This window comes from Vombatus ursinus, unplaced genomic scaffold (genome assembly GCF_900497805.2).
Source record: "Vombatus ursinus unplaced genomic scaffold, bare-nosed wombat genome assembly UNPS02014785.1, whole genome shotgun sequence".
Classification (NCBI taxonomy): domain Eukaryota; kingdom Metazoa; phylum Chordata; class Mammalia; order Diprotodontia; family Vombatidae; genus Vombatus; species Vombatus ursinus.
This window is the reverse complement of record NW_020954563.1, coordinates 422,829-446,665: the sequence shown is the minus strand read 5'-3', so window position 1 is coordinate 446,665 and position 23,837 is coordinate 422,829. Positions and strand designations below refer to the sequence as shown.

The following is a 23,837-nucleotide window of genomic DNA, read 5'->3' as shown; positions in this document are numbered from 1 at the left end:
GTTAGTGAAAGCAGAGGCAATAGCAGTATAGGAGTCTAGCAGACAGTAAGGTGACAATATCACCAGAGGACACTGGCAGCTTTGTATCTTTGTAGGTTATTCCTTGGACACATGTACTGCCTATATGAGTGACCTCCTATGTGATTTCTCTGGTCATGTGTATTCTCTGCATGTGCCCCCTTACCCATTGACGGTGTGCTAATCTAGGGTAGAAGGTACTCCTGTATCTATGGGGATGGGGGAGAGATGGGGATCTTCCTTATCACATATTTTGTTATGATTTTTAATTGAATGCCTTTTACTTTGAACTACTGTGTCCTCTGGTTGGTATGGTAAAGGAAACACATTGGTTGTGTATATTGGTTTTGCTTGACATTACTTGTTTCAAAGAAGAGCTTCTAATTTTTTTGGGAAAATGATAGGTAGTAATAGTAACATAAAAAGTAGAAAAGAGCTTTGGCAAAATATGTAAAAATATACATAAGAAAGCAAAAGAAAGATCAGCAGGGGATATATACAAGCAGGGTAGTTTTATTATTGTTATGTTAAATCAAATATATATACCCCCAAATACCTGTATACAATATAAATTCCCAGTTTTATATACAATCCTCTTTTCTATTCTTTCTATACTGAAACATTCATGTACGTTGAGAATGTTTGTTGGTGTTTGTTAGGTTCATAATAAAAAGGAAAATTAAAATTTGTTTTTTAAAAAAGAAATATATTGATGAGGCTTCATAAACCATGGGTTTGAATGGCTGCTTGGCCCACAAAATGCCTCAAACCTGGTATAACTTTCTTAAGGCCCACATATGAGGGGAATCTGGGGTACTATGTTATCTTAAGAATCCATGGCTAAAGAGTTAGGACTTTATTCTGTAGAATAGAATTTCCCAAACTTATCTGACAGTGGAAATATTTTGGCACTTGAAATGTTTTAATGGAACCCATAAATTTTGGTCTAGGGGTGGGAATGCAGTCCAGGGAATCCCCTATGATAAAATGATTTGGAGAAATTTAGGGTCAAAATAAAGAGTGTTAAACTTGTTTTTATATCTCCCATAACAATGTGTAATAAATATTTTATTAATAAACATGTTTAATATTTTTAGATAAAATATTAATAACATCAATATTTTCTCAAAGAATCTCTATTACTATTGATATAGGACATAATTATATCTCATCTTCACTTCTATAAGTGGCATAAGATATTACCATATCACTTGCTCACTTCTAGTGACATGGGGCACAATCACTTCAACTTTTTTGTAGTAGAATGTTAGAAGATTGAGGGCAAGGACCATTTAAATTTTGTCTATGTATCTCTGGTGTCTATCACAGTGCTTGGTTCCCTTGTTGATTGATTCATTGCTTCCATTGTTATAGGATAGAATCCATTCACTATCCCACTCTCCACAATGGATATTCCAAAAATTCTCATCTCTCCTCAAGCTTCCCAAGGCAGCCCCTCCCCTACCCTCTCAGATGAGGACCTTACTGAGATCATTGGACAGGAGTTTCTCTCATCTTACACCTCTACTCCTCCTTCACTCCAGTCTCTGATAGGTGGTCCTTCGCCATCTCAAGGGAAAGCCCTCTACATGTGCCTTTGATTCTATCCCCTCTTGACTTCTTAAGAAAATTATCCTTATTATTTTCCCTACTCTCTCTTATCTTTGATCTCTTCCTCTGTCCTGGTTCTTTCCCTGATTCCTAAAAACATGCTCATGTCTCCCACATCCTTAAAAACTCTTATTTGATTCTACCTTTTCCCATTCATAGCTAAACTTTTTGAAAAAGCCATTTACACTGGATACCTTTGTTTCCTTTTCCCACAATCTCTTCATTTTTCTCTTCCGTAATCTGATTTCTGACCCTAACTGAAAATGTCCTCTCCAACAGGTCGGTTAGGTGGTGCAGTGGATAGAGCGCTGGGCTTGGAGTCAGGAAGACTCATCTTCCTGAGTCCAAATCCGAACTCAAACACTTACTGGCTGTGTGACTCTGGGCAAATCACTTAACTTTCTTTGCCTCAGTTTCCTCATCTGTAAAATGAGCTGGAGAAGGAAATGGCAAACTACTTCAGTATTTTTCCCAAGAAAATCCCCAAATGGGGTCATGAAGAGTTGGATACAACTGAACCACAAATGATCATTACGATATAATAATAATAATAATAATAATAAATAGCTAGTGTTTATATAGCACTTTAAGGTTTGCAAAGAACTTGACAAATATTTCACTTCATCTTCACAACAACCCTGGAAGGTAGGTGCTATTAGCCTCCTTTTGTAGTTGAATAAATTGAGAGAATAAATAACCTGCTCAGGCTCACACAGTCAGTAAGTTTCTGAAGCTGTGTTTGAACTCATATCTTTCTGACTCCAGGCAGGGCACTTTATCTATGGCTTCTTTGACAGGGTCTGTGACTTCTGAGTGCAAAGGTCCATGACCCTCTGGCACTCAGAAGGTATTTTTTTTCCAAAGTTAATTTATTTATTTTTAGTTTTCAACATTCACTTCCACAAGATTTTGAGTTCCAAAATTTCTCCCCATCTCTCCCCTCGCCCCCCAGAAGGTATTTTTAAGGATGCAGCTTGCCATAGTGAAAGCACTGCACAAGGCGTGCGTGCGCGCACACACACACACACACACACACACACACACACACACACACAACTTGGGAACACAGACAGGTACTTAGAGAATGCCATTCATGTAACCAGACATTCTCAGAGTTGTGTTCCTCTACCCCTACAGAGCTCTTTCCTGATTATATGGTTTTCTTGTTCTCCTTCCTGACAGCAGAGCAGCTTTGAAATATGAAGGCCACTCAAAAATAATGACTCAGAAATCTGCTTTATGTAATCTGCCTACAGGCCACCTCAGAAGGAGAGAGATCCTTACAGGGTTATTTTGGCAAGAGCTCCTGCCTTAATGCTCCAAAGATCACATATTCTGTCTTCATGATTGTGATAAGAGTATTCCTCCCTGGCTTGCCTTCCCTGAAAGGGTGACTGTAATTTGGCCTTCTTACATGAATCTGGAGGGTGGTGTGGACAGAGAGACCATGGGGGTAGGACGTGGCTCCCACCAGCAAGGGCATAGCCATCCTTCTTCTGTTTATTACTGTGACGTGTAGTAATTAGAGTCTTTATCATTGCCCGCTGTTGGTTGGTCACATGTCAATCAATTGTGTTGGCTAGCCCTTAAAACTCAAAACCTGCCCTGAACATCTCAGTGTGCCCACCGGAGGTTATGGACAAGCATTGCATAAGATGGGAAGGCATAGATGAGTCGTAATCACATTATTGAGATCATAGATCCATTTGAGAATCTGAGAACTCCTCCCAACTCAAGAAAGTTCTTGGCAGAATTCCCAACAAAGAGTGTTCCTACTCATAGTAATGTACTTAATAAATGCTTGTTAATTGACTAGTTGATCACACTCCCAGCATGTGTATGTTCACATTTATTATCGTTCCACTTCTCCCTCTGCCTTGTAACCCCAAACCCTGTTCTTCATCTACACTGTGACCTCTAATCCCTTCACTCCTCAGTTCTTTCCCAAGCTACCACTCCTGTACTAGCTATGCTCAACTGCTTTCCCCATCTTGATCCTTTGATAAATCATTTCATGTATATGAGCCTGTTCTCTTAAATACCCTACTCTTTTATCCTGTTGTCGAACTTGCCCTGCCAAGCCTCAGCCTTGGATTACTCCCACTATCTGTTGCCTTCACTGCTACACACACACGCACACATGCTGCTGAATGAAGTGAGGGGCAGGAGGTAGGGGAAATCATGTAATTGTGATGGCTGCATCCACTACAAATATATGTGATATAACTTCAATTGAGCCCTCATTTTTTACACTTGCCTAATTAACTCACTATCCCACTCACTCCAGTGGCTTTCAAACCTTTACATCTCTCTTCAAACCCTCCATGGCTCTTCCTACTCCTACCCTCTCAGCTGAGAACCTTGATTCATATTTTACTTAAACTTTAACTTAACTTTTACTTAAACTTTAACTAACGTTGCTTGAAAATTGAGACCACTAGTCAAGAGCTACCTCTTCTTCTCCCCCCCTCATCTCACATCACCCAGATTGCTTTTTGCCGCTATCTCTTCCTTCACCCCTGTCTCACATGAAGAAGCAGTGCTTCTCCTTGCTAAAGCCAACCCCTCTCCATGCACAAGTGATGCCACTGCATCCCATCTTCTCCAGCAGATTGCCCCTGCTGTCATTCCCCCCGGCTCACTTCCCTTTAATTTTTCCCTTAATACTGGCTACATCCCTATTCAAATCTGCCCGTGTCTTCCCCATCCTCAAAAATCACTCCCTTGATCCATCTATCCCCACTGGCTATTGTGCCATATCTCTCCTGGTCATATGGTTTTCTTGTTCTCCTTCCTGACAGCAGAGCAGCTTTGAAATATGAAGGCCACTGAAAAAGAATGGCTCAGAAATCTGCTTTCTGTGCTTAAACGCCTTGAGAAGGCCATCTAAAATAGATGGTTCTACTTCCTTTACTCTCCCTCTCTTCTTAAATCTCTACAGTCTGTCTTCCAACCTCATCAATTAATCAATGTTTCTCTCTCCAAAGTCACTAAGAATCTTTAATTGCTGAATCTAATAGGCTTTTCTCAATCCTCAGCTTTCTTGACTTCTCTTTAGCCTTTAACACTATGGATTACCATCTTTTTCTTGATAATCTTTTCTCTCCAGGTTTTTGTGACATTATTTTCTTCTGGTTCTCTTCCTGCTTATCTAACTGCTCCTTCTCAGCCTCCTTTGGTGGATCGTTACTATGCTTGCTAACTGTGGATGTCCCACAGGGTTCTGCCCTAGGCCTTCTTTTCTTCTCTTTCTATACTATTTCATTTGGTCATGGTCTCAGCTCCCGTGGATTCAATTATCACCTCTGTGCTGATGATTCTCAAATTTACTTCAGCCTTAATGTCTCTGCTGGGCAGCTAAGTATTTCAGTGGATAGAATGCTGGGCCTGAGGTCAGGAAGACTCATCTTCCTGAGTTCAAATTTGGTCTCAGACACTCACTAGTTGTGTGACCCTGTTCAAATCCCTTAACCCTATTTGTCTCAGTTTCTCATTTGTAAAATGAGCTGGAGAAGGAAATGGCAAAGCACTCTAGTATCTTTGCCAAGAAAACCCTAAATGGGGTCATGAAGAGTTGGACATGATGGAAACGACTCAACAATAACATCTTTACTGATCTCCAGACACGTCTCCAACTATCTATTAGACATTTCAAACTGGATAGCCTATAGACATCTTAAACTTAACATGTACAAAGCAGAACTTATTTTTTTCTTCCTCAAACCCTTTTGTCTTTCTAACTTCCCTATTACTGTTGAGGGTAACACTATCCTCCCAGTCCCCCAGGACAACTGAAGTATCATTCTTAACTCCTCACTCTCACTTTCTACATTCGATCAATTGGTGAAACTTCTTGATTTTACCTTTGATACCTTTGATCTCTCAAATATGCCCCCTTCCCTTCTCTGTTACTGGTACCACCCTGGTGCCTGCCATCATCACCTCATACCTGGACTATTGTAATTGCTGTTGGTTGGTTTCCCTGCCTCTGCTATAGCCCATCTTCTACTCAGCTGTCAAAATGATCTTCAGAGGGGCAGCTAGGTGGCACAGTGGACAGAGCACCGGCCCTGAAGTCAGGAGGACTTGAGTTCAAGTCCGGCCTCAGACCAAACACTTGACACTTACTAGCTGTGTGACCCTAGGCAAGTCACTTAACCCCAATTGCCTAAAAACAAAAACAAAAACAAAAAAAAAAGAACAAAAATGATCTTCAGAAAGCACAAGTTTGACCATGTCAACCCTCCCTCCCTCCACCCAACAGACTCCAGTGTCTCCTTGTTACCTCCAGAATCAAATATAAAATCCTTTGTGATTTAAAACCCTTCATAACGCTGCCCCCCTACCTATCTACAACTTATCACCTACCCCTGCCCTCCCCCACCCCTCTGCCCCCTGAGCTCTATGATCTAGTGATACTGGATTCCATTGATACTCCTTCCTCAAGACACTGAATCTTCAACTTTGGGCATTTTCTCTGGCTGTCCCCCAAATCTGGAATGTTCTTCTTCTCTTATCTCTACCTCCTGGCTTTCTTTCAGGATAGCTAAAATCCCACCTTCTACAGGAAGCGCTTCCCAATCCCCCATAATTCTAGTGCCTTCCCACTACCGGTTATTTCAAATTTGTCTTGCATATCACTTGTTTGTACATAGTTGCACATTTTCTCCCCCCTTAGACTGTAAGCTCCTTGAGGGCTTGAGGACTGTCTTTTGCCTTTCTTTGAATCCTCAGTGCTTATCATGGTGCCTGGCACATAGCAGGAACTTAATACATATTTATTGACTGACTGTTTGGATTGGGAGTGACCCCAAACAGCCAGGCACCTTGCTTTCAGTTGTTGATAGCCCTTCAACAAGGGGCTCCCCTCCTTCATCAGGGGAATCATTTAATCTAGATCTCCTCTCTCCTTCCCTCTTCTTTCTTCCTTCCTTCTGCTCCAAATACAGACCACCTGCTACATAATTTGTTGAGAAAATCTGTGGTTGGGCCTTGAAGGTCAGCCAGTGTCTACTCCCTGTGCTTCTGGACCACAGGTAGTGAGCTGATGGCCAGCAACATTCTGAGGCTAGGGATATTATTGAGACTACTATAGACATCTGAACATGGTATTCTTTCTGTGCCATGAGCCAATCAGCTACCCCCTATTATTCCTGCAGATGCTCACCCAGCCTGTGTAAGACCACTAGCAGCAGAGCAGGAAGAGGAACAGCTTTTACTGTTCATGGGCCAGAGTCCTGTGAGCCTGTGCACAGGGGCCTGGATAAAGATCCAGCAAAAGAGATTGGGAAGGAGCACTCAGATGATAGGAGAAGAACCAGGACAGAACAGTGTCACAATGACCTAGAGAGATGGGAGTATCAAGGAAAAGAGGCTGAGCAACAGTGACGAAGGCTGCAAGGTCATCAGGAAGGAGAAGGATTGAGAAAAGGCTGCTGGATTTGGCACTTAGGAGTTTACTGGTAACTTTGGAGAGAACAGTTTCAGGGCTAGAGTGAGAGGACAGGAAGTGGAGGATCCTATTGTAGATGGTCTTACAGAAGTTTAAAAAAGTCCAGAGTGGGGTCAGGAGGAACAGGACCATGGCTTTTCTATTTCATTCAAATTAAAATAAATTTTTATTTTAAGGAAAATGTGAATAATGGAAGTATAAGATTGTAATGCAATCTTTTTTTGTCCTTGTTTGTCCATTTGAATGTGTTGATGGTTCATTCCCCTTCTCCCCCACAACCCTCTCTAGCATCCAGGAAGCCACAGATGCTGCAGGGCTTGAACTAGGACTGGGTTTAAATCTTGCCTCTGACCCATCATGACCGTGGTTAAGTCACTTACCCTATCCATTCCCCAGGCAACTCTCTAAGACAAATTTCTTAGCTTGGAGGTCTGTGAACTTGTGAACTTGTTTAAATTTATATATATATGTGTGTGTGTGTATGTATGTATATATGTATATATATACATACACATATACATATATAATCTTAATAAATGTATTTCAACACAATTGGTTCCTTCATAATTCTATCATATTATTGTTGTCGTTCAGTCATTTTACAGTCATTTCAGACTCTTTGTGACCCCATTTGGAGTTGTCTTGGCTAAAAGACTGGAGTGACTTGCCATTTCCTTCTCCAGCTCATTTTTTACAGATGAGGAAACTGAGGCAAACAGGTTTAAATGACTTGTTCAAGGTCACACAGCTAGAAAGTGTCTGAGTCCAGATTTGAGCTTAGATCTTCACAACTCCAGACAAGTGCTCTATCCACTGTAGTACCTAGCTGCCCTATCATTATATTACATAATCCTATTGAGGCAGCTAGGTGGTGCAATGGATCGAGTACTGGGCCTGGAGTCAGGGAGACCTGATTTGAAATCCTGCCTCACATAGCTACTAGCTTTGTGATCCTGAGCAAGTCACTTGTTTGCCTCAGTTTCCTTGACTATAAAACGGGGGAAATAACAACATCTATCTCACAGGGTTGTTGTGAGATCAACTCAGGTAATATTTGTAAAGTGTTTTAGCATAGTACCTGGCAAATAGTGTGCACTTAGTAAACGCTTGCTTCCTTCCAATGTATTTTATTTTATACATTTAGAAACATTATTCTGAGAAAGGGCTCAAAGACTTTATCAGCTGGCAGTGGAGTCCATGCCATAGGAAAAGCTAGAAATCTCTGCTGGAAGACTCCAAGTGGTGGACTATTTGTTAATCTTCCATAGCAGAGGGCAGTGCCCTATGCTGATGCAATCCCAGGCCTTCACAGAGCGAAAAAGTAGCTATCAACACAAATTCAAATATGCAAAAAGGAACTAGAATAAAATTATTTGTGAAACCTCAAACTTCCACAATTTACAGTTTGTTTAAAAGCAATATTTATATTAATTTGGAAAAGATGGGAACACAATTGTTCTGTTTGTTTATATGGTCCCTTCTGACCTTTTTTTTTGTTTCTGTATATTTTTCCGGATTTTATTGCTATCATGTCTGCCATATTGTCTCTTGTTGTTGGTTGCTACCTTATGATAAATCTATTTAAAGGAACAGGACACAGAAAGTGTTTTCAAAGACAACTAGTGCTAACTTGATGACACAGTATTATCTGGAACCAAAACTGAGGTGAGGCAAGTGGAATATTGCCTGAGGTGCTCAAATTTAGAGGGGCAAAACTTTCTCCCCCACTTGGCAGTCCAAGACAGTTCAGCAGCTTGCATCAAATGTAAAAAACAGCCCTCTCGCCAAGGGCTTTGTCCTTCTGTTTCTCAGATCGTTTGCCTAATGTAGGCTGTGATTTCTCATGTTTGACCCTAACTCCCTCTGCTCTGAATGCCCTTAAAACTATTTTTCTCTACACTCGTTTTCTAGCAGCACATTTCAAAATATATTCCTGTTTACAAACAATTACTATAGCAAAGATTTTTAGAGGTAAGGCTTCTAAACTTAACTTACAAATTTAGGTTACATGGTCTTATAGGTAGTCCCCCTAAAGATTCTGCTCCAAAGATGAAAGCCCTAGTCACAGTATTAGCTCAGCCTTTGCAATGGAGCTAGAGGGAAACCTTGTAAGGTGAGAAAACTATCACCTTTAAAAGCCTTCATAGCCCTGTGAGCCCCAGTTGAGGTGTGGACTTCTGCACCAAAATCCATTCCTGCTATCCGCCCAACTTCTAGTATCGAAGCATTACATTCCCAGTGCTCTCTCTACTGTGCCACCCAGCTGCCCCCACATGGCCCAGAGTCAAGAAGAACCGAGTTCAGATCTGGCCTCAGACACTTACTAGCTGTGTGACCTTGGGTAAGTCCTTTAATTTGTCTGTTTCAGTTCCCTTGTATGCAAAAAAGGGGACAATAATAGCACCTCCCAAGGGGGCCTGTTGTGAGGATCAAATGGGAGAATATTTGTAAAGAGCTTAGCACGGTGCCTGGCACATAGTGGGTGTTACATAAATGTTAGCTGTTGTTATCATTATCAAACACAGACCCACAGGGAAAGCAGGGGAAGGACCAGATGAGGAGATAGATGACTATGGCAAAGAGACTGGACTAGGTGAGGAAAGGCGGAAGGGGAGAGATAAGAGAAAAGGAGACATTTCAGAAATTCAAAGGATTAATCTCAGACTAATTCATCTCACCCAGAGCCTGTTTTTGATTTGGGGGACAGGTGCTTTGCTCTACAAATCTCCAATTCACCATCAAAGAGCAGTTTCCCTTCAGGCTTCACAGTTGGGCACACTGGTTCTGCATGCATTTAGTGCATGGCAAATAGTGGAGGAAAAGTTACTGGCTCCAAAAATTCTTTTGTGATGGCTACAGTTGCCATTTATTATTACTGGAGCGGTGTGGGTGGGACTCATCAGGCTGGGTCTCTGATTTTTTTTCTCTTCTGGTGCTTAATAAATATTAAAAAATGACACAGAACAGTTGGCAGACACACAGAGTATGTGGGCTTGTTTCCCCTTGAATCTTGCCACAGCCAGGGAGCCTGGTAAGGCTCTGGATTGAAAGCTAACTCGGGAGGGATGAGTCAGCTATGCTGGCCACTGGAACTAGAAACACTTTGAGATGCTCTGAAATGCTCTCTCTAGTATTTCCATCTGGGTGGGATGACCTTCCCTGAGCAGAAAGGCAAATTCCCATGATGCTAGACCATGTGTCAGGGCTTCCAAGGACTTAGGGCACTGGTGCCATTTTTCCTTCCTCTCCTCCTCCCCCCCACCCCTCCTTCCTTCCCTGTTCTCACCCCTCCCCCCAAAAATCAAAGTACAAAATAATTGGTGTGGGGAGAGGTCAAAGCAAGATGAAGAAGTTGTCATGGCAGCCCAAAATTAGAATCATCATTACTCAGGAGACCTGTCTGAAAGTAATATGGCCAATGCTAACCTATCCTATTTCCTTATTTCTGTGATGGAATTGAAGCATATTATCCCACTTCCTTAATCCTTCCCTTTACATAACAAACAACCATTTCACTTATTTCTTCCACTGACTCAGAGCACACAGTCTTACTTTTTCCACTGACAAAAGACACAACCTTCCTATTTCCTTATTTCTTGTATAACCCAGGTTCAAGCCTGAAACATTTGCATAAGATTCTCCTCCTTGGTGGAAAGAATGATGACTTAACCTCTACAAGCCTGAATTTGGGATGGAGTTGGTGTGAGAGCTTGGGAGAGGAGTGACATTTCTTTTTCCTGATCTGAGAAAGGACACATGTGGCTGCAATGCTTTTCAGAGAGAGGGGGAAAGAGACAGAGAGACAGAGACAGAGAGACAGAGGCAGAGACAGAGAGAGATAGAGATGGAGAGAGACAAAGACAGAGAGAGAGAAAAGAAGAAGAAGAAGAAGAAGAAGAAAGAGGAGGAGGAAGAGAAGACAGAAGTATGAGAAGAGGAGAGGAGGGCAGAGGAGGGGAAGGGAGAGGAGAGAGAACAGAACAGATTTTGGAAGGCAGACATGTCAAGGAAATCCAGCTTCTCAACTTATCCCTTATCTGGTTCTATCCCTACATTTTATACACAAAATCCAGAGAAGGAAAATTGATTGTTCAAGGTCACACAGCTAATATATGGCACAATCAAGAATTGAATCCATGTCTTGTGACTCCAAAAGCAGTGCTCTTTCCAATATCATGTCTTTCTTCTCTCAGCATAGGGCACAATCACCATCATTTTCTAACTGCTTCCACTGACAGAAGACACATCCATCTCATTGGCATATTTCTCCCACCAACATAGTGTATAACATCTTATTTCCTCATTTCCCCTACAGTGAGACCTAAGTCATTGTACTTTTATTTCTTTCATTTTAAGCACTACTGCTAGAGAGTGGAATGGGAAAGATTCCTAATTGCATTCTGTAAGCGCTCCACTCAGATGCCCAGGTGTCTCATGAGCTCAGGAGATCCAAAGCTGGTTATCTCCTATCCCCCCACCCCCCTTCCTTGACTTACACAGGCTGCTTCCCGGACTTGCTCAAAAAGCCGTTTGGCAGGTATCAAGAAATCCAGGAGGCAGCAGAGCCCATCTCCCTGGTAGTGAATGTCCAGGAGGCGGAACACTTGGCCAAGGATGGTTGGAGCTGTGGCTTCAAAGGGAGGGTAGAGGGATGCGAGGGTGCTCTGAATTGCTGTGTCCAGTGAGTGGGAATCCTGGGGTGGGGAAGAGGGAAATAAATGAGATATATCATGGGGGGAAGGAAAGGAAAATAACAAACTATGTGCTGCAGCTCCCAATTGGTACAATGGGAGATTCTCAAGCTCTCATGGCCATCCATCACTCACCCTTTCCATGGTCTGCCCCAATGGCAGAGAATCACTCTAGCTGAATGTATAGAGTAATAGACTGAGAGTCAGAACACCCATGTTCAAAATACTTACTGAGTGATGCTGGGCAAATAATACAACTTCTGTGATCCTGTTTGCTCTTTGTAAGATGAGGATAGTAATACCTGTAGTTATTCAAATAAGCAATAAGTATTTATTAAGCACCTCCTTGGTGCTGGGCACTGGGCTAAGTGCTAGGGATACAAAGAAAAAGGAGACACAGTCCCTTGCTCTCAAGGAGTTCTCTCAGTCTAATGGAGGAGTTAACAGGCAATTGTCATTCAGTTATTTCATTCGAATAATAGGCAAATAACTACACAAAAATGGATATTTGTTGTTGTTGTTGTTGTTGTTGTTGAGTCTTTTCAGTCATGTCTGTCTCTCCATGGGGTTTTCTTGGCAAAGGTACTGGAGAATAGTTTGCCATTTCCTTCTCCAGTTCACTTTATAGATGAGGAAACTGAGGCAAACAGAGTTAAGTGACTTGCCCAGTGTCACACAGCTAGTATCCGAGGCTGGATTTGACAGGGCTGGTACTCTATGTACTGTGCCACCTAGCTGCCCAAAAGGATGCATATAGGATAAATTGGAGCTAATCAACAGAGGAAAGGCACTAGAATTAAAAGAGACTGGGAAAGGCTTCCTGTAGAAGGTGGGATTTTAGCTGGAATTTGAAAAAAGTCGGAAAGGCCAGGGCTGTTGGGAGACTCAAATGAGATAACGTGTGAAAGCGCTTTGCAAAGTTGAAAGCACTGTGTGAGTGACGGCTGTAAGTAGCTCATACTTGCTGCACTCTTGTTGTTACCCTGTTTTCAGGCACTGGTCTCAGAACATGAGGTGTGATAAGCTAATGTGAATTCAGCCACCCTGCATGGTATCTAGTATTGGTAAGTCTTTAATAAATACGTGTTAAATTGAATTAAATTTCCTAAGATCATATGATTTAAAGCTTGAAGGGATCATAAAATCACAGACTGATGAACTTGGAAGGAATTTAAAGATCATTGAGTCCAACCCCTTCATTTTACAGATGAGGAAACTGAGACCCAGAAAGGTAAAGTGATTTGCCCAAGGTGACACTAATAGTAAGGAACAAATTTAATTTAGCTTAACATTTGACCCTAGGAACTCTTCCTCCTTCCCTCTCCTCCCTCCCTCTCTCCTTCTTTTCCTTTCCCTTCCCTTCCCTTCCCCTTTCTTCCTTCCTCCCTCCCTCCCTCCCTCCCTCCCTTCTTCCCTTCCTCCTGCCTTCCTTCCTTCTTTATCAACAAAAATAGCACATAACATTTCTTAAATACTTACTATGTGCTAGTCACTGTGCTAAGTGATGGCATGCAAAGAAAAATAAAAATATGATCCCTGCCTTCAAGGAGTTCATATTCTAATAAGAGGAGACAAGATACAAAAAACTGTGTACATATAAGATATATACAACCAATGTAATCTCAGAAGTAAGATGAGGGCTGGGAGAAGTCTCTTGTAGAAGGTGGGATTTGAATTGGGTCTTTTTTTTTTTTTTGCAATTGGGGTTAAGTGACTTACCCAGGGTCATACAGTTAGTAGCTGTCAAGTGTTTGGTCTGAGGCCAGATTTGAACTCAGGTCCTCCTGATTTTATGGTGGTGCTCTATCCACTATGCCACCTAACTGCCCGTTGAACCGGGTCTTAAAGGAAGTCAGGAAAATCAGAAGGTAGAGGTGAGCAGGGAGGGCGTTCTAGGAATGGGGAATACTCAGTGAAAATGCCTGGAGCTGGAGTGTTGCTTGTGAGGAACAGCAAAAAGGCTAGTGTCACTGGATTAGAGTATTTTGAGGGTAGTAAGATGTAAGAAGACTGGAAAAGTAGAAAGGGACCAGATTGTGAAGGGCTTTAAAAGAAATATAGAGGGTTTTATATTTGATCCTGAAGGTGATATGAAGCCACTGGAGTCTGAGTAGGGAAGTAACACAGTCAAAACTGTATTTTTTTTTTTTAAGCAAGATCACTTAGCCAGGGCTTCTTAAACTTTTCCACTTGCAACCCCTTCAGTGCTTCTTAAATTGTGGGTCGTGACCGCACATGGGATTGAATAGTCCAGCTGTGAGGTAAGCAAGGACTGTGCTAAGGTGCCTGCTGTTTGAGTGGAGAGAAAGGTGCATACAGGAGAGATGAGATGGGACAAACAAGATGTGGAGAGAGATTAGATAGGTGGAGTGAGAGAGTGAAGAGCTGAGGATAACGCTGGTATATTGAGCTTAAGTGACTGGAAGAATGGTGGTACTCTTTACTGTAATAGGGAAGTACAAAAGAAGGGAGGGTTTTTGGGGGGAAGTAACGAGTCTATTTTGGTCATGTTGAGTTTGAGATGCTTATGGGAATATTCAGTGTGAAATATCCAAAAAGCAGTTGGTGATATGAAACTGGAGATCAGAAGAGAGGTTAAGGGCTGTATAAATAGATCTGAGAATGATCTGCATAGAGATGATAATTGAATCCACAGGAGCTGATGAAATCACCAAGCGAGATAATATAAAGCAGAGGTTTTTAACCTAGAGCCCTGAGGAGGAGATGTAGCTAGTACTCTGGGAACCTAATGAGAGAGTGTGGTATTTATTGAGGAAGCCAAGATGGCAGAGCACAGGCAGCAACCCAGCTGAACTCTCCCAATATTTCCTTCCAAACAACTTTTAAACTGTGCAAACCAAATTTTGGAGTGGCAGAGACAACAAAAGGTGAGAATGAGAAATTTTTCTAGCCTAATACAACTTAGGAGGTCAAAAGGAGAGGTCTGTAACACTGGGTTTGGGGCTGGCCTAGGTTGCTTGCTATAGGAGCACCAGATGTTGGCTGTAGAAGCAGCTGCAAGCAGCAGAAGTAGCATTAGGAGCTTTCAGCCAAGAGATGGTAAGAAGGTTGGAGAAATGGTCAGGAAGAGATTGAAGGGGACTTTTGCTGGCACTGGGTGCAGTTGGCATGGATTGGAGACTCTATAGCCCACACAAAGTTCTGGGTCATAGTTCCAGGGCAAAGAAGAATACTTGTGGTTAGTAACCACAAGGGACCCTGGTCACAGTTCCAAGACACAGAGGAGAACTAGTGCTTGAGGCTGCAGGAGAGGAGGGGGCCTGGTCACAGTTCTAGGGCCAAAAGAGGTGTTAGCACTTGCAGCTGAAGGGGAGCAGGGGCACTTCCTAAATAAAAACCAGAACATAGACCAGAGAGCAGTGACCACACTTCTCCCCAGATCATACTATCTTGAAATTACCAAAAACTTGCAGAGGCCCCAGACCTAGCTCTGAAAACAGCAGCATGAAAAAGCCTGAAGCTTGGAACAGTGCTTTTTCTCCACTTCTAGGTGAACAAAGCCCAACTTTAACATAAAGTTCAAAGTGAAGACATGAAGAAGTAGTCTAGGAAAATGAACAAAATTTTTTAAAAGAAACTTGATCATAAAAATCTACTACAGTGGCAAGGGACTCAAATTCAGAAGAAGACAGCATGAAAAGAGCTACAAGCAAAGCAACAAAAAAAAAAATGCTAATTCGATCCAAGCATTTCTGGAATAGTTCAAGAAAGAGATAAGAGTGGTAGAAGAAAAACTGGGAAAAGAAATAAAAGTAATGTAAGAAAATTTTGAAAAGAGAATTAACAGCTTGGTAAAAGAAGCACAAAAAACACTGAAGAAAAGAACTCCTTAAAAAGCAGAACTGACCAAATGGAAAAAGAGGTACAAAAACTCACTGAAGAAAATAATTCCTTAAAAATTAGGATTGGGCAAATATAGAAACTAATGACTCCATAAGACATCAAGAAAAAAATAAAACAAAACCAAAAGAATGAAAAAAATAGAAGATATATATCATTAGAAAAACAACTGACCTATAAAATAAAGGAAAGATAATTTAAGAATTATTGGATACCTGAAAGCTATCATCAAAAAAGAGCCTAGACATTATATTTCAAGAAATTATCAAGGAAAGCTGCCCTGGTACCTTAGATTCAGAGGGTTCAATAAAATTGAAAGAATCCTTTGATCATCACCTGAAAGAGATCCAAGGAAAACTCCCAGGATATTATAGCCAAATCCCAGAGCTCTCAAGTCAAGTAGAAAATATTGCAAGCAGTCAAAAAGAAATGATTCAAATATTGTGGAGCTAAAGTCAAGATCATGCAAGATTTTAGTGGCTTACATGTTAAAGGAGTGGAGGGCTTGGAATATGATATTCTGGAAGCAAAAAAATCTAGGATTACAACCAAGAAAAACCTACAGAGCAAAATCAAGTATAATCCTTCTGGGGGGAAAATGGATATTTAATAATATAGAGGACCTTCAAGCATTCCTGATGAAAAGACCAGAGCTGAACAGAAAATTTGTCATTCAAACACAAGACTCAAGAGAAGCATAAAAAGGTCAACATGAAAGAGTAATCATAAAAGACTCAATAAAGTTATACTATTTACATTCTAATATGGGAATATAACACATATAACTCTTAAGAACTTTATCATTATTAAAGCAATTAGAAAGAGTCTCCATAAACAGAAGACAGGGGTGTGAGTTGATTATATTGGGATAATCTAAAAACAAATGAAGGGATGAGAAAGAGGGATGCACTGGGAGAAGGGGGAAGGGGAAGATAGAATAGGAAAAATTTTCTCACATAAAAGAGACACCCAAGGAAGAGCTTTTATAGTAAAGGTTAAAATTGGTCAAGGCAGGAGAAGCAAGCAATGCTTGAACCTCACTGTCATTGAAATTGGTTCAAAGAGGGAAGAATATACATACACACATACATACATACATATATATGTGTGTGTATATATATATATGCTTAAAAAGCAGAACTGACCAAATGGAAAAAGAGGTACAAAAACTCATTGAAGAAAATAATTCCTTAAAAATTAGAATTGGGCAAATATAGAAGCTAATGACTCCATAAAACATCAAGAAAGGTGTGTGTGTGTATGTGTGTGAGTGTAGGGTATGTGAGTTTTGAAGAGGTGTCAGGGAAGAGGGAATGTATTCCAGACACAAAAGACCTACTGTGTGGTGGCCTGGAGTCAGGAGATTGACAAAACAGAAAGTAGGACAGTTTAGCTAGTATGTAGAGTTAATGAAAGAGTAACAGGTAATAAGGCTGCAAAGATGGTCTGGAGTCAGATTGTTAAAGGCTTTAAATACCAAACACAGTAGTCTCTGTTTGATTCCAAAGGCAAAAGGGTGTCACTGAAGTAAGGCAGTGATACAGCTGAGGAAATATTTCTGTGCTTAAGGCAGCCATGTGGAGGATGCACTGAGACAGCTCAAATGAGAGAATTGGGCTAGAATTTCAAGGTCCTTCCCAGATCCAACAAAATCTATGGATTCTCCATTCCTGTTCCCTCTCTCCATTCAATGTGGCCCTCCTAGCCCTCATTTTACACCCGCAAGGTCCCAAGTTCGGGAGCTGTACCCTGACTCTTCTGGCCCACGCTGTCTTCTCTTTCCCTGGGCTCCTCCTGCTGCGATGGTTTTGAAGGCAAACACTACCCCCTTCCCCGGGCTAACACAGCTCATTATGGGTGGTCCTGTTCTAGAGCACAAGCTTCCGGGAACATAGGATCCAGGATCTAGAACTGAACATAACCTCAGAGGCCATCCAGCCCAACCCCCTCATTTTATCAATGAGGAACTTGAAGTCCAGAGAGATTAGTGTGACTGGTTCAAAGTCACACAGGTAAGCATGGGAAGTAGGATTTGAACCCAAGTCTTCTGCCTCCAGAGTTAGTACTAGTTCCCCTGTACCATGTTGCCTCCTAAACCACAAATAGCTTTTCTTGTCTGTCTTTTCTTAGTTATTTGAAATGTGAAGGGACATTTGGGGATTCCAGTCCAAACCCACTGAACTCACACGTCTGATGCCACTGAGACAGACTATATGGGTTCTGAGAATCAACCTTTGACTTAAGAAACAATCAGTAGAGTTTCCAAATTAAAATCGCTCTAAATTTCATGCTCAGTTAATGACCAGTAGTTCCAGTCATTCAAGCAAAACATAAATGATGATAAACCAGACCAACACATCAGAAGTGTCTGAGGTCAGATTTGAACTCATGATGATGAGATGTCTTGATTCTAAGCCCAGTGCTCTATTCATTGTGCCACCTAGCTGCCCACACTTTGGAAGTAAATGTCAGAGAAAAGAGAACTACGCTTGAAGTTAGGAGACCTGGTCCCAGCTCTGTGACCCTGGGGAAATCACTTTTCTCTGAGCCTCTGTTTCCTCATGTATAAAATAGGTCTCATTATTTTTATACCATCTATCTCACAGATTTGTTGGGAAGAAAGTGCTTTATAAACCTTAAAGTGCTATAGAAATGTGAGTTATTTGATAATGAAAACAAAATTAATAGGAAAATGGACATATTAAAGGAACCCTGGGGAGTATATGCCCATGATTAATTAGCTGAATAGCAAGGCCCTGGGAGCCTGGTAACTGATACAACATTAACCAGGCACGGACCCCTGCAAATGGTTTCAATGAAATTTAATAGATGTGTTTCCATTCCTTTATGGGGTCAGGAGGTTGGCTGTATATTTAACTATTCTTCTGCACAGCCTTGTCAAATCATAGGACTCAGAGCCAGAAGGAACCTTAGAGATCTAGTCCAACATTTTCATCTTACAAGGAGAAAGCTGAGACACAGAGACTTGCCCACTGTCACACAGGCGAAACAGTCCAGCATGGAATTGGGGTGGGGAAGGTTGAAACTGACAGGATGCAAAGAGATTCGAATCATGATTCCAGTTGAGGAAAAAAATGCAAAAAGCATTAGTCAATTCTACAAAGATTCATATTGCAAAAGGCTTTAAAAAGATATCCATGTTTATGTTTTCTTCCCCATTAGAAAGTGAGTTCTTATGAGATTAGGTACCATATCATAACTCCTCTAACCCAGCGCAGTGCTCTCTGTATACAGCACATGCTTATTCCATACAAATTTGTTGAGATGTTGTTGACAAGATCATTCATCTTGTTTGTTTTTCCCTCCCTTACCAGGTGTTAATGAAATCAGGGCTTTTTTGGGTTTCAAAACAAATCCTGAGTTTTATGTTGAGACTTCCCAGAGAGGGTAGATTTGGCATACTTGCAATTCCTCCTCCACGATGCTTGATCTCCCATCTCTGACTCTGCAGTGGTTGCCTCCCTTGTCTGGAACATCTCCTCACCCCTGCCTGTTGGCATCCCTGGCTTCCTTCAAGATTTTCCTCAAATGTCACTTTCTGCAGGCCTGTCCCTGACTCCCCAGCTGCTAGTGCCTTCTGCTCTAAGGTTGTCTTTTACTTATTCTGTATGTATGTATCTCTTATGTATTTAGTTATACACATATTGTCTCCTCCAATTAGAATGTAAGTTCCTTGAGGGCAGAGGATGTTTTGCATTTTTATTTGTATCCCCAGTGCTAAACTGGGATGTAGCAGGTGTTGAATAAATGTTCATTTACTGTTTGACTGACTCTTGATATAGTAGGAGATTAAGCAAACGAAGCTGAATTAAGTGTCAGACAGTTGGAGATGGGTAGTGATTAATAGCAGTAAATCATACAGTCTTAGTTTTAGGAGGAAGCTACCTTTGCCGCAAACTACCTGTGTAACCTTGAGCAAGTCACATACCCATGAGGCCATGGGTCTCAGTTTTCTCATTTGTAAAATGAGAGGGTAAGACTAGATGACTTCTGAGGTGCCTTCTGGTTCTATACCTAAGATGGGTCCATCCTTTGGCTTTCAGGTCATAGAAGACCTAAGGCACTCAGGAGAAAGGACCACCTTTTTATTCTCAAAAATCTTTATAATGAAGCCTCCAAAATGACCTCAAGGACTCATGATCTCTTGGGTGCTAAAATGCATATCCCAATTCCTCTATGCCCCAGTAGTCAGTTTTGTGAGTTGCTGGGGCTGGAGATCCCTCAGGGCTTGATCTTCAGCTGATGAGCCTCTCCAGACTTGGCTAGGCCAGCACTCAGATGGCAAACACATTATCTGTCTCTGAGCCCATTTTTGAAGGCCTTCCAGCTTGGTAGGACCAGCCATAGCTTGCATACCACTAGTATAGCCTTATTCAGGGTTGATGAACCTGTGGCCTTGAGGTTACATGTGGCACTGTACATTCTTGGGTGTGACCTTTAGACTGAGTCCAAGTTTTACAGAACAAATCCTTTTATTAAGGGGATTTGTTCTATAAAGTTTGGATTCAGTCAAAGGGCTGCACTTGAGGGCCTAGAGAGCCACATGTGGCCTCAAAGCCATAGATTCTCCATCCCTGGTTGAATACAGAGCCATCTCCGTAGCATGGGGAAAGATGGAAGAGAACTTTAGGTCAGGGGACCCTCTAAAACTAAGCTTCACTTCCCTGATAGTCAGGAAATTCTCCCTTTTATTCAGTCATAGAATGGAAGCTCCTGGAAGGCAGGAGAGATTATGTTTTTGCCTTTGTATTCTCAGCTCTCACTATAGTACTTGGCATATCTTAGGCCCTTAATTAAATATTGAATTGAACTTAACTGAAATGTTTCATTTAATTTGTTTTCCTTTTCTTTGTTCTTTAGCAAACATCATGAACATTCCCCAAATGTAAAAAAAAAAAAACCAACCCAAACTATTTGCCATATACTTTCATTTAATCAGCACCAATGACTGACATTTATGTCTCCCCCTCCTCCTTTCCCCTTCCACCGGGCACTGAGAGAAGTACAAAGATGGAAAACACCACACAGTCCCTGTTGTCAAGGATTTAACAATCTAAGTGATACTTGAAGACAGCATAGGTTACATCTTTTTCCAACAAATACTACTGTATTATAGGAAAATCTTCAGGCCTTTGCCAAGGATCCCCTTGTTCTCAGCTGTATTTGATGTCACAAAATTCCAGAACAACCAGAGAATTTGGCCCATTTCTTGGTATTTCCCACCTGTAGCTCAGGCACCCCTTGGCCTACTCTCTACCAAGCCCCACAATTAAGAATATTTTAACTCTGTCCCTACTCTCATATCTCTTTAGACTTGTTTCCTTTTAACATGATTTTTAGGTTTTTAAAGAGAGGTGGGAGAAACCTTTTTTAAAAAATTTTTTTTAGGCAATCTGGGTTAAGTGACTTGCCCAGGGTCACACAGCTAGTAAGTATCAAGTGTTTGATCTGAGGCTGAATTTGAACTCAGGTCCTCCTGACTTCAGGGCTGGTGCTCTATCCACCTAGCTGCCCCTTAGGAGAAACTTTTGTCCCTAAATCAAAGTCTTCCCTGGGAAAATCACAGGATTTTGAACTGGAAGGGGCCTTAGAAGTTGCCTAGTCCAAACCCCGCCTTTTACAGATGAGGAAGCTGAGACCCAGAGAAAGGATAATACTTGCCTCAAATCACCCAGGTAGTAAGTGGAAATGTTGGAATTTCAACCTAGGGATTCTAACTGCAATTCTATTGCTCAGAATTTATCCTTTGATAGGTATGGAAGGTCTGACTCTTAGTTTCAGGTTTGGTCTGGGGCTCTGTGAATATTTCTGGATTTCAGAACTGACTGATGTTTGAAAGAAGTTTAATAGTTCTAAAATAATAATAGCTACCATTCATGTGAAATAGCTAGCATATAATAGCTAGCATTTATATTATATCCATAGAATTCTTGAGGTTTGCAAAATGTTTTACATGTGTTATCTCTTTTCTTACAAGGGTTCTTTGAGGTAGGAGCTATCATTATCCCCATTTTACAGACAAGGAAACTGAGGCGAAAGCCATTAATTGACTTGCCCAGAGTCACACAGCTAGTGTCTGAGGCCATATTTAAACTCAAGTCTTCTTGATTCCAAGTCCAGCACTCTGTCCATTGTGCTACCCAGCTGCCCTAGGCTTGGCAAATTCCTCCAGGTTCTAGTTGGAGCCTGGAGAAGTTGTCCAAATGCCTGTTGGAGAGGATCACCAGATTGTTACATTCAAAGCTGGAAAGGCTCTTAAGAGCATGTAGTTAGGAACTAAGGTACAGAGAAAGGGTGAGTGACTTCCCAAGGTCACCAAAGCAGTGAATGGCAAGGTCAATATTCAAACCTAGGTGTTTCAACTCCAAATCAAGGGCTCTTCCAGCCCCTCATGGGTGTGCTTGCATGCAAGTGAGTCCATGTAAGCTCATGTTTTGCATGTTCATCATAACAGTCATCGATTTAGAGCTGGAAGGACCAGAGATCATCCAGTCCAACTCACTCATTTTACAAATGAGGAAACAGAGGCCCAGTGAGATCAAATGTGCAAAGTCTCACAGGTGCCTTTAAATCTCCACCAAGACTTAAACCCAACTCTTCAGATTCCCAGCCTAACTCTATCTACACAGAACTATGGTGTTGTGTGTGTGTATGTTCTGTGAATACATGTTTAATATACGTGCTAATATGAATGTATGCCTATCATAGATGGCATTTATGTGCTGATAGAATGAATGTTTGTGCATTTGTATGTCCTGGTATGAATGGTTCTCTATGTGTATAACAATCTTGTGTATAGGTGCATTTTCTTGGTGGGGAGGGGAAGACAGCCATATCTGCAATTTAATGAGCTTAAGAAACTCCCAGTGTGGAAATTCCTTCCACCAATGCAGCTGAGCAACTTGTGTATAATTTATAGTTTTAAAGAGTTGCCTGAGAAGTGAAGTGATTTACTCATGTTCACAGGGCTAGTATGTGTCAGAAGCAGGATTTCAATCCAGGTCTATTGAGTGAGGCTGATGGCCTTGTAGACACTATGTCATGCTATCTCTCATGTTTGTGTACAGAATTCCCAAATGGAAGTCAAAGAGCCAGGAATTAAAAAAAACCACCGAAGTTCTTATTCAAACACTAGTTGTTTACCCCAGGCCATCCAAACTTCTTGAATCTGTAGATTTGGGCTAGAGTCCTGTGGGAAATAGAATCTCTTTCATTCCCTGTTCCACATCCTGGTCCCAAACTGAAAGCACAAAATACTAACCCCAAATACTATAGCCTCGTACTTTCCAGAGCTTTTGGAAAATACTGATCCATTGGACTTAGGATCCGGCGAACCTCTACTATGACATAGGCAACTGGACACAAAATCAACACTTATTCATTTCAGAGCATGGTCCCATATTAAAAAGTCATATTAAAAAGCAGCATCCCCCCTCCCCCCAACCTGTGCTTTGGGCCCTAGTCTATTCCCTCTCTTTCTTTCCTGCTCCTAAGGACTCTGAGCCCCATGTCTATGGTCTCCGGAGTCACTCAGACAACACTCAAGAAATGTAGGAGAAAGAGGCCTAAGAACAAAAAGGAAAAGTATTACCATGTTGTTTATGGGCACTGGAAGCAGGTGGGGGAGCGACTGGCTAAGGAGAGAGAATCCAAGAGCCAGCCAGCTTCCTTTCCATCAATTCTGCTGAGGGGTCAGTGCACATTCCTGTTTCCATTCTCTCCCGAGGGGGCGCTTCCTTGAATTTCTGTCCAATCCCTGTGAGCAGCTGGTGGCTGGTGGGCAGGTCTTCCCCAAATCCAGGTGCAGGAGGTGCCCACATTGGCAGTCCCGTGAGGACCTCACCTCTGTCCCCTCCCTCCCCATCCGTCAGTTCCACGTCCTTTCCAAGGCAGCCAGAGTTGAAGAGGAAACCTGTGAGCCAGGAGCTACTTCTCCCTCCTCCTTCATCTCTGAGAAACAGGGCAAAGGGTGAGAGGGAGAGGGTGAGAGGGAAGAAAAGAGAGAGAGAAAGAGGGAGGGAGGGAGAGAGAGACAGACAGAGAGAAGAAAAAGAAGGAGGAGGAGGAGGAGGAGAAGGAGGAGGAGGAGGAGGAGGAGGAGGAGGAGGAGGAGGAGGAGGAGAAGAAGAAGAAGAAGAAGAAGAAGAAGAAGAAGAAGAAGAAGAAGAAGAAGAAGAAGAAGA

General features: G+C 41.8%; 1 protein-coding gene across 2 annotated transcripts in view; it reads right to left on the bottom strand.

Moving 5' to 3' along the window:
• Positions 1–23,648, bottom strand: part of KIAA1755 (KIAA1755 ortholog) — a 76,072-nt gene extending 52,424 nt beyond the window's left edge. The window contains exons 1-2 of one of the 2 annotated variants that reach the window (XM_027867293.1): positions 23,246–23,648; positions 11,578–11,775 (exon numbers count right to left, since the gene is read on the bottom strand). In XM_027867293.1, the coding sequence (XP_027723094.1) occupies positions 11,578–11,775; positions 23,246–23,248 (201 nt within the window). In that variant the 5' untranslated portion in view covers positions 23,249–23,648. The remainder of the gene's footprint in view (positions 1–11,577; positions 11,776–23,245) is intronic. The other variant, XM_027867294.1, reaches the window with a different exon arrangement.
• Between the last annotated feature and the right edge of the window lie 189 nt (positions 23,649–23,837).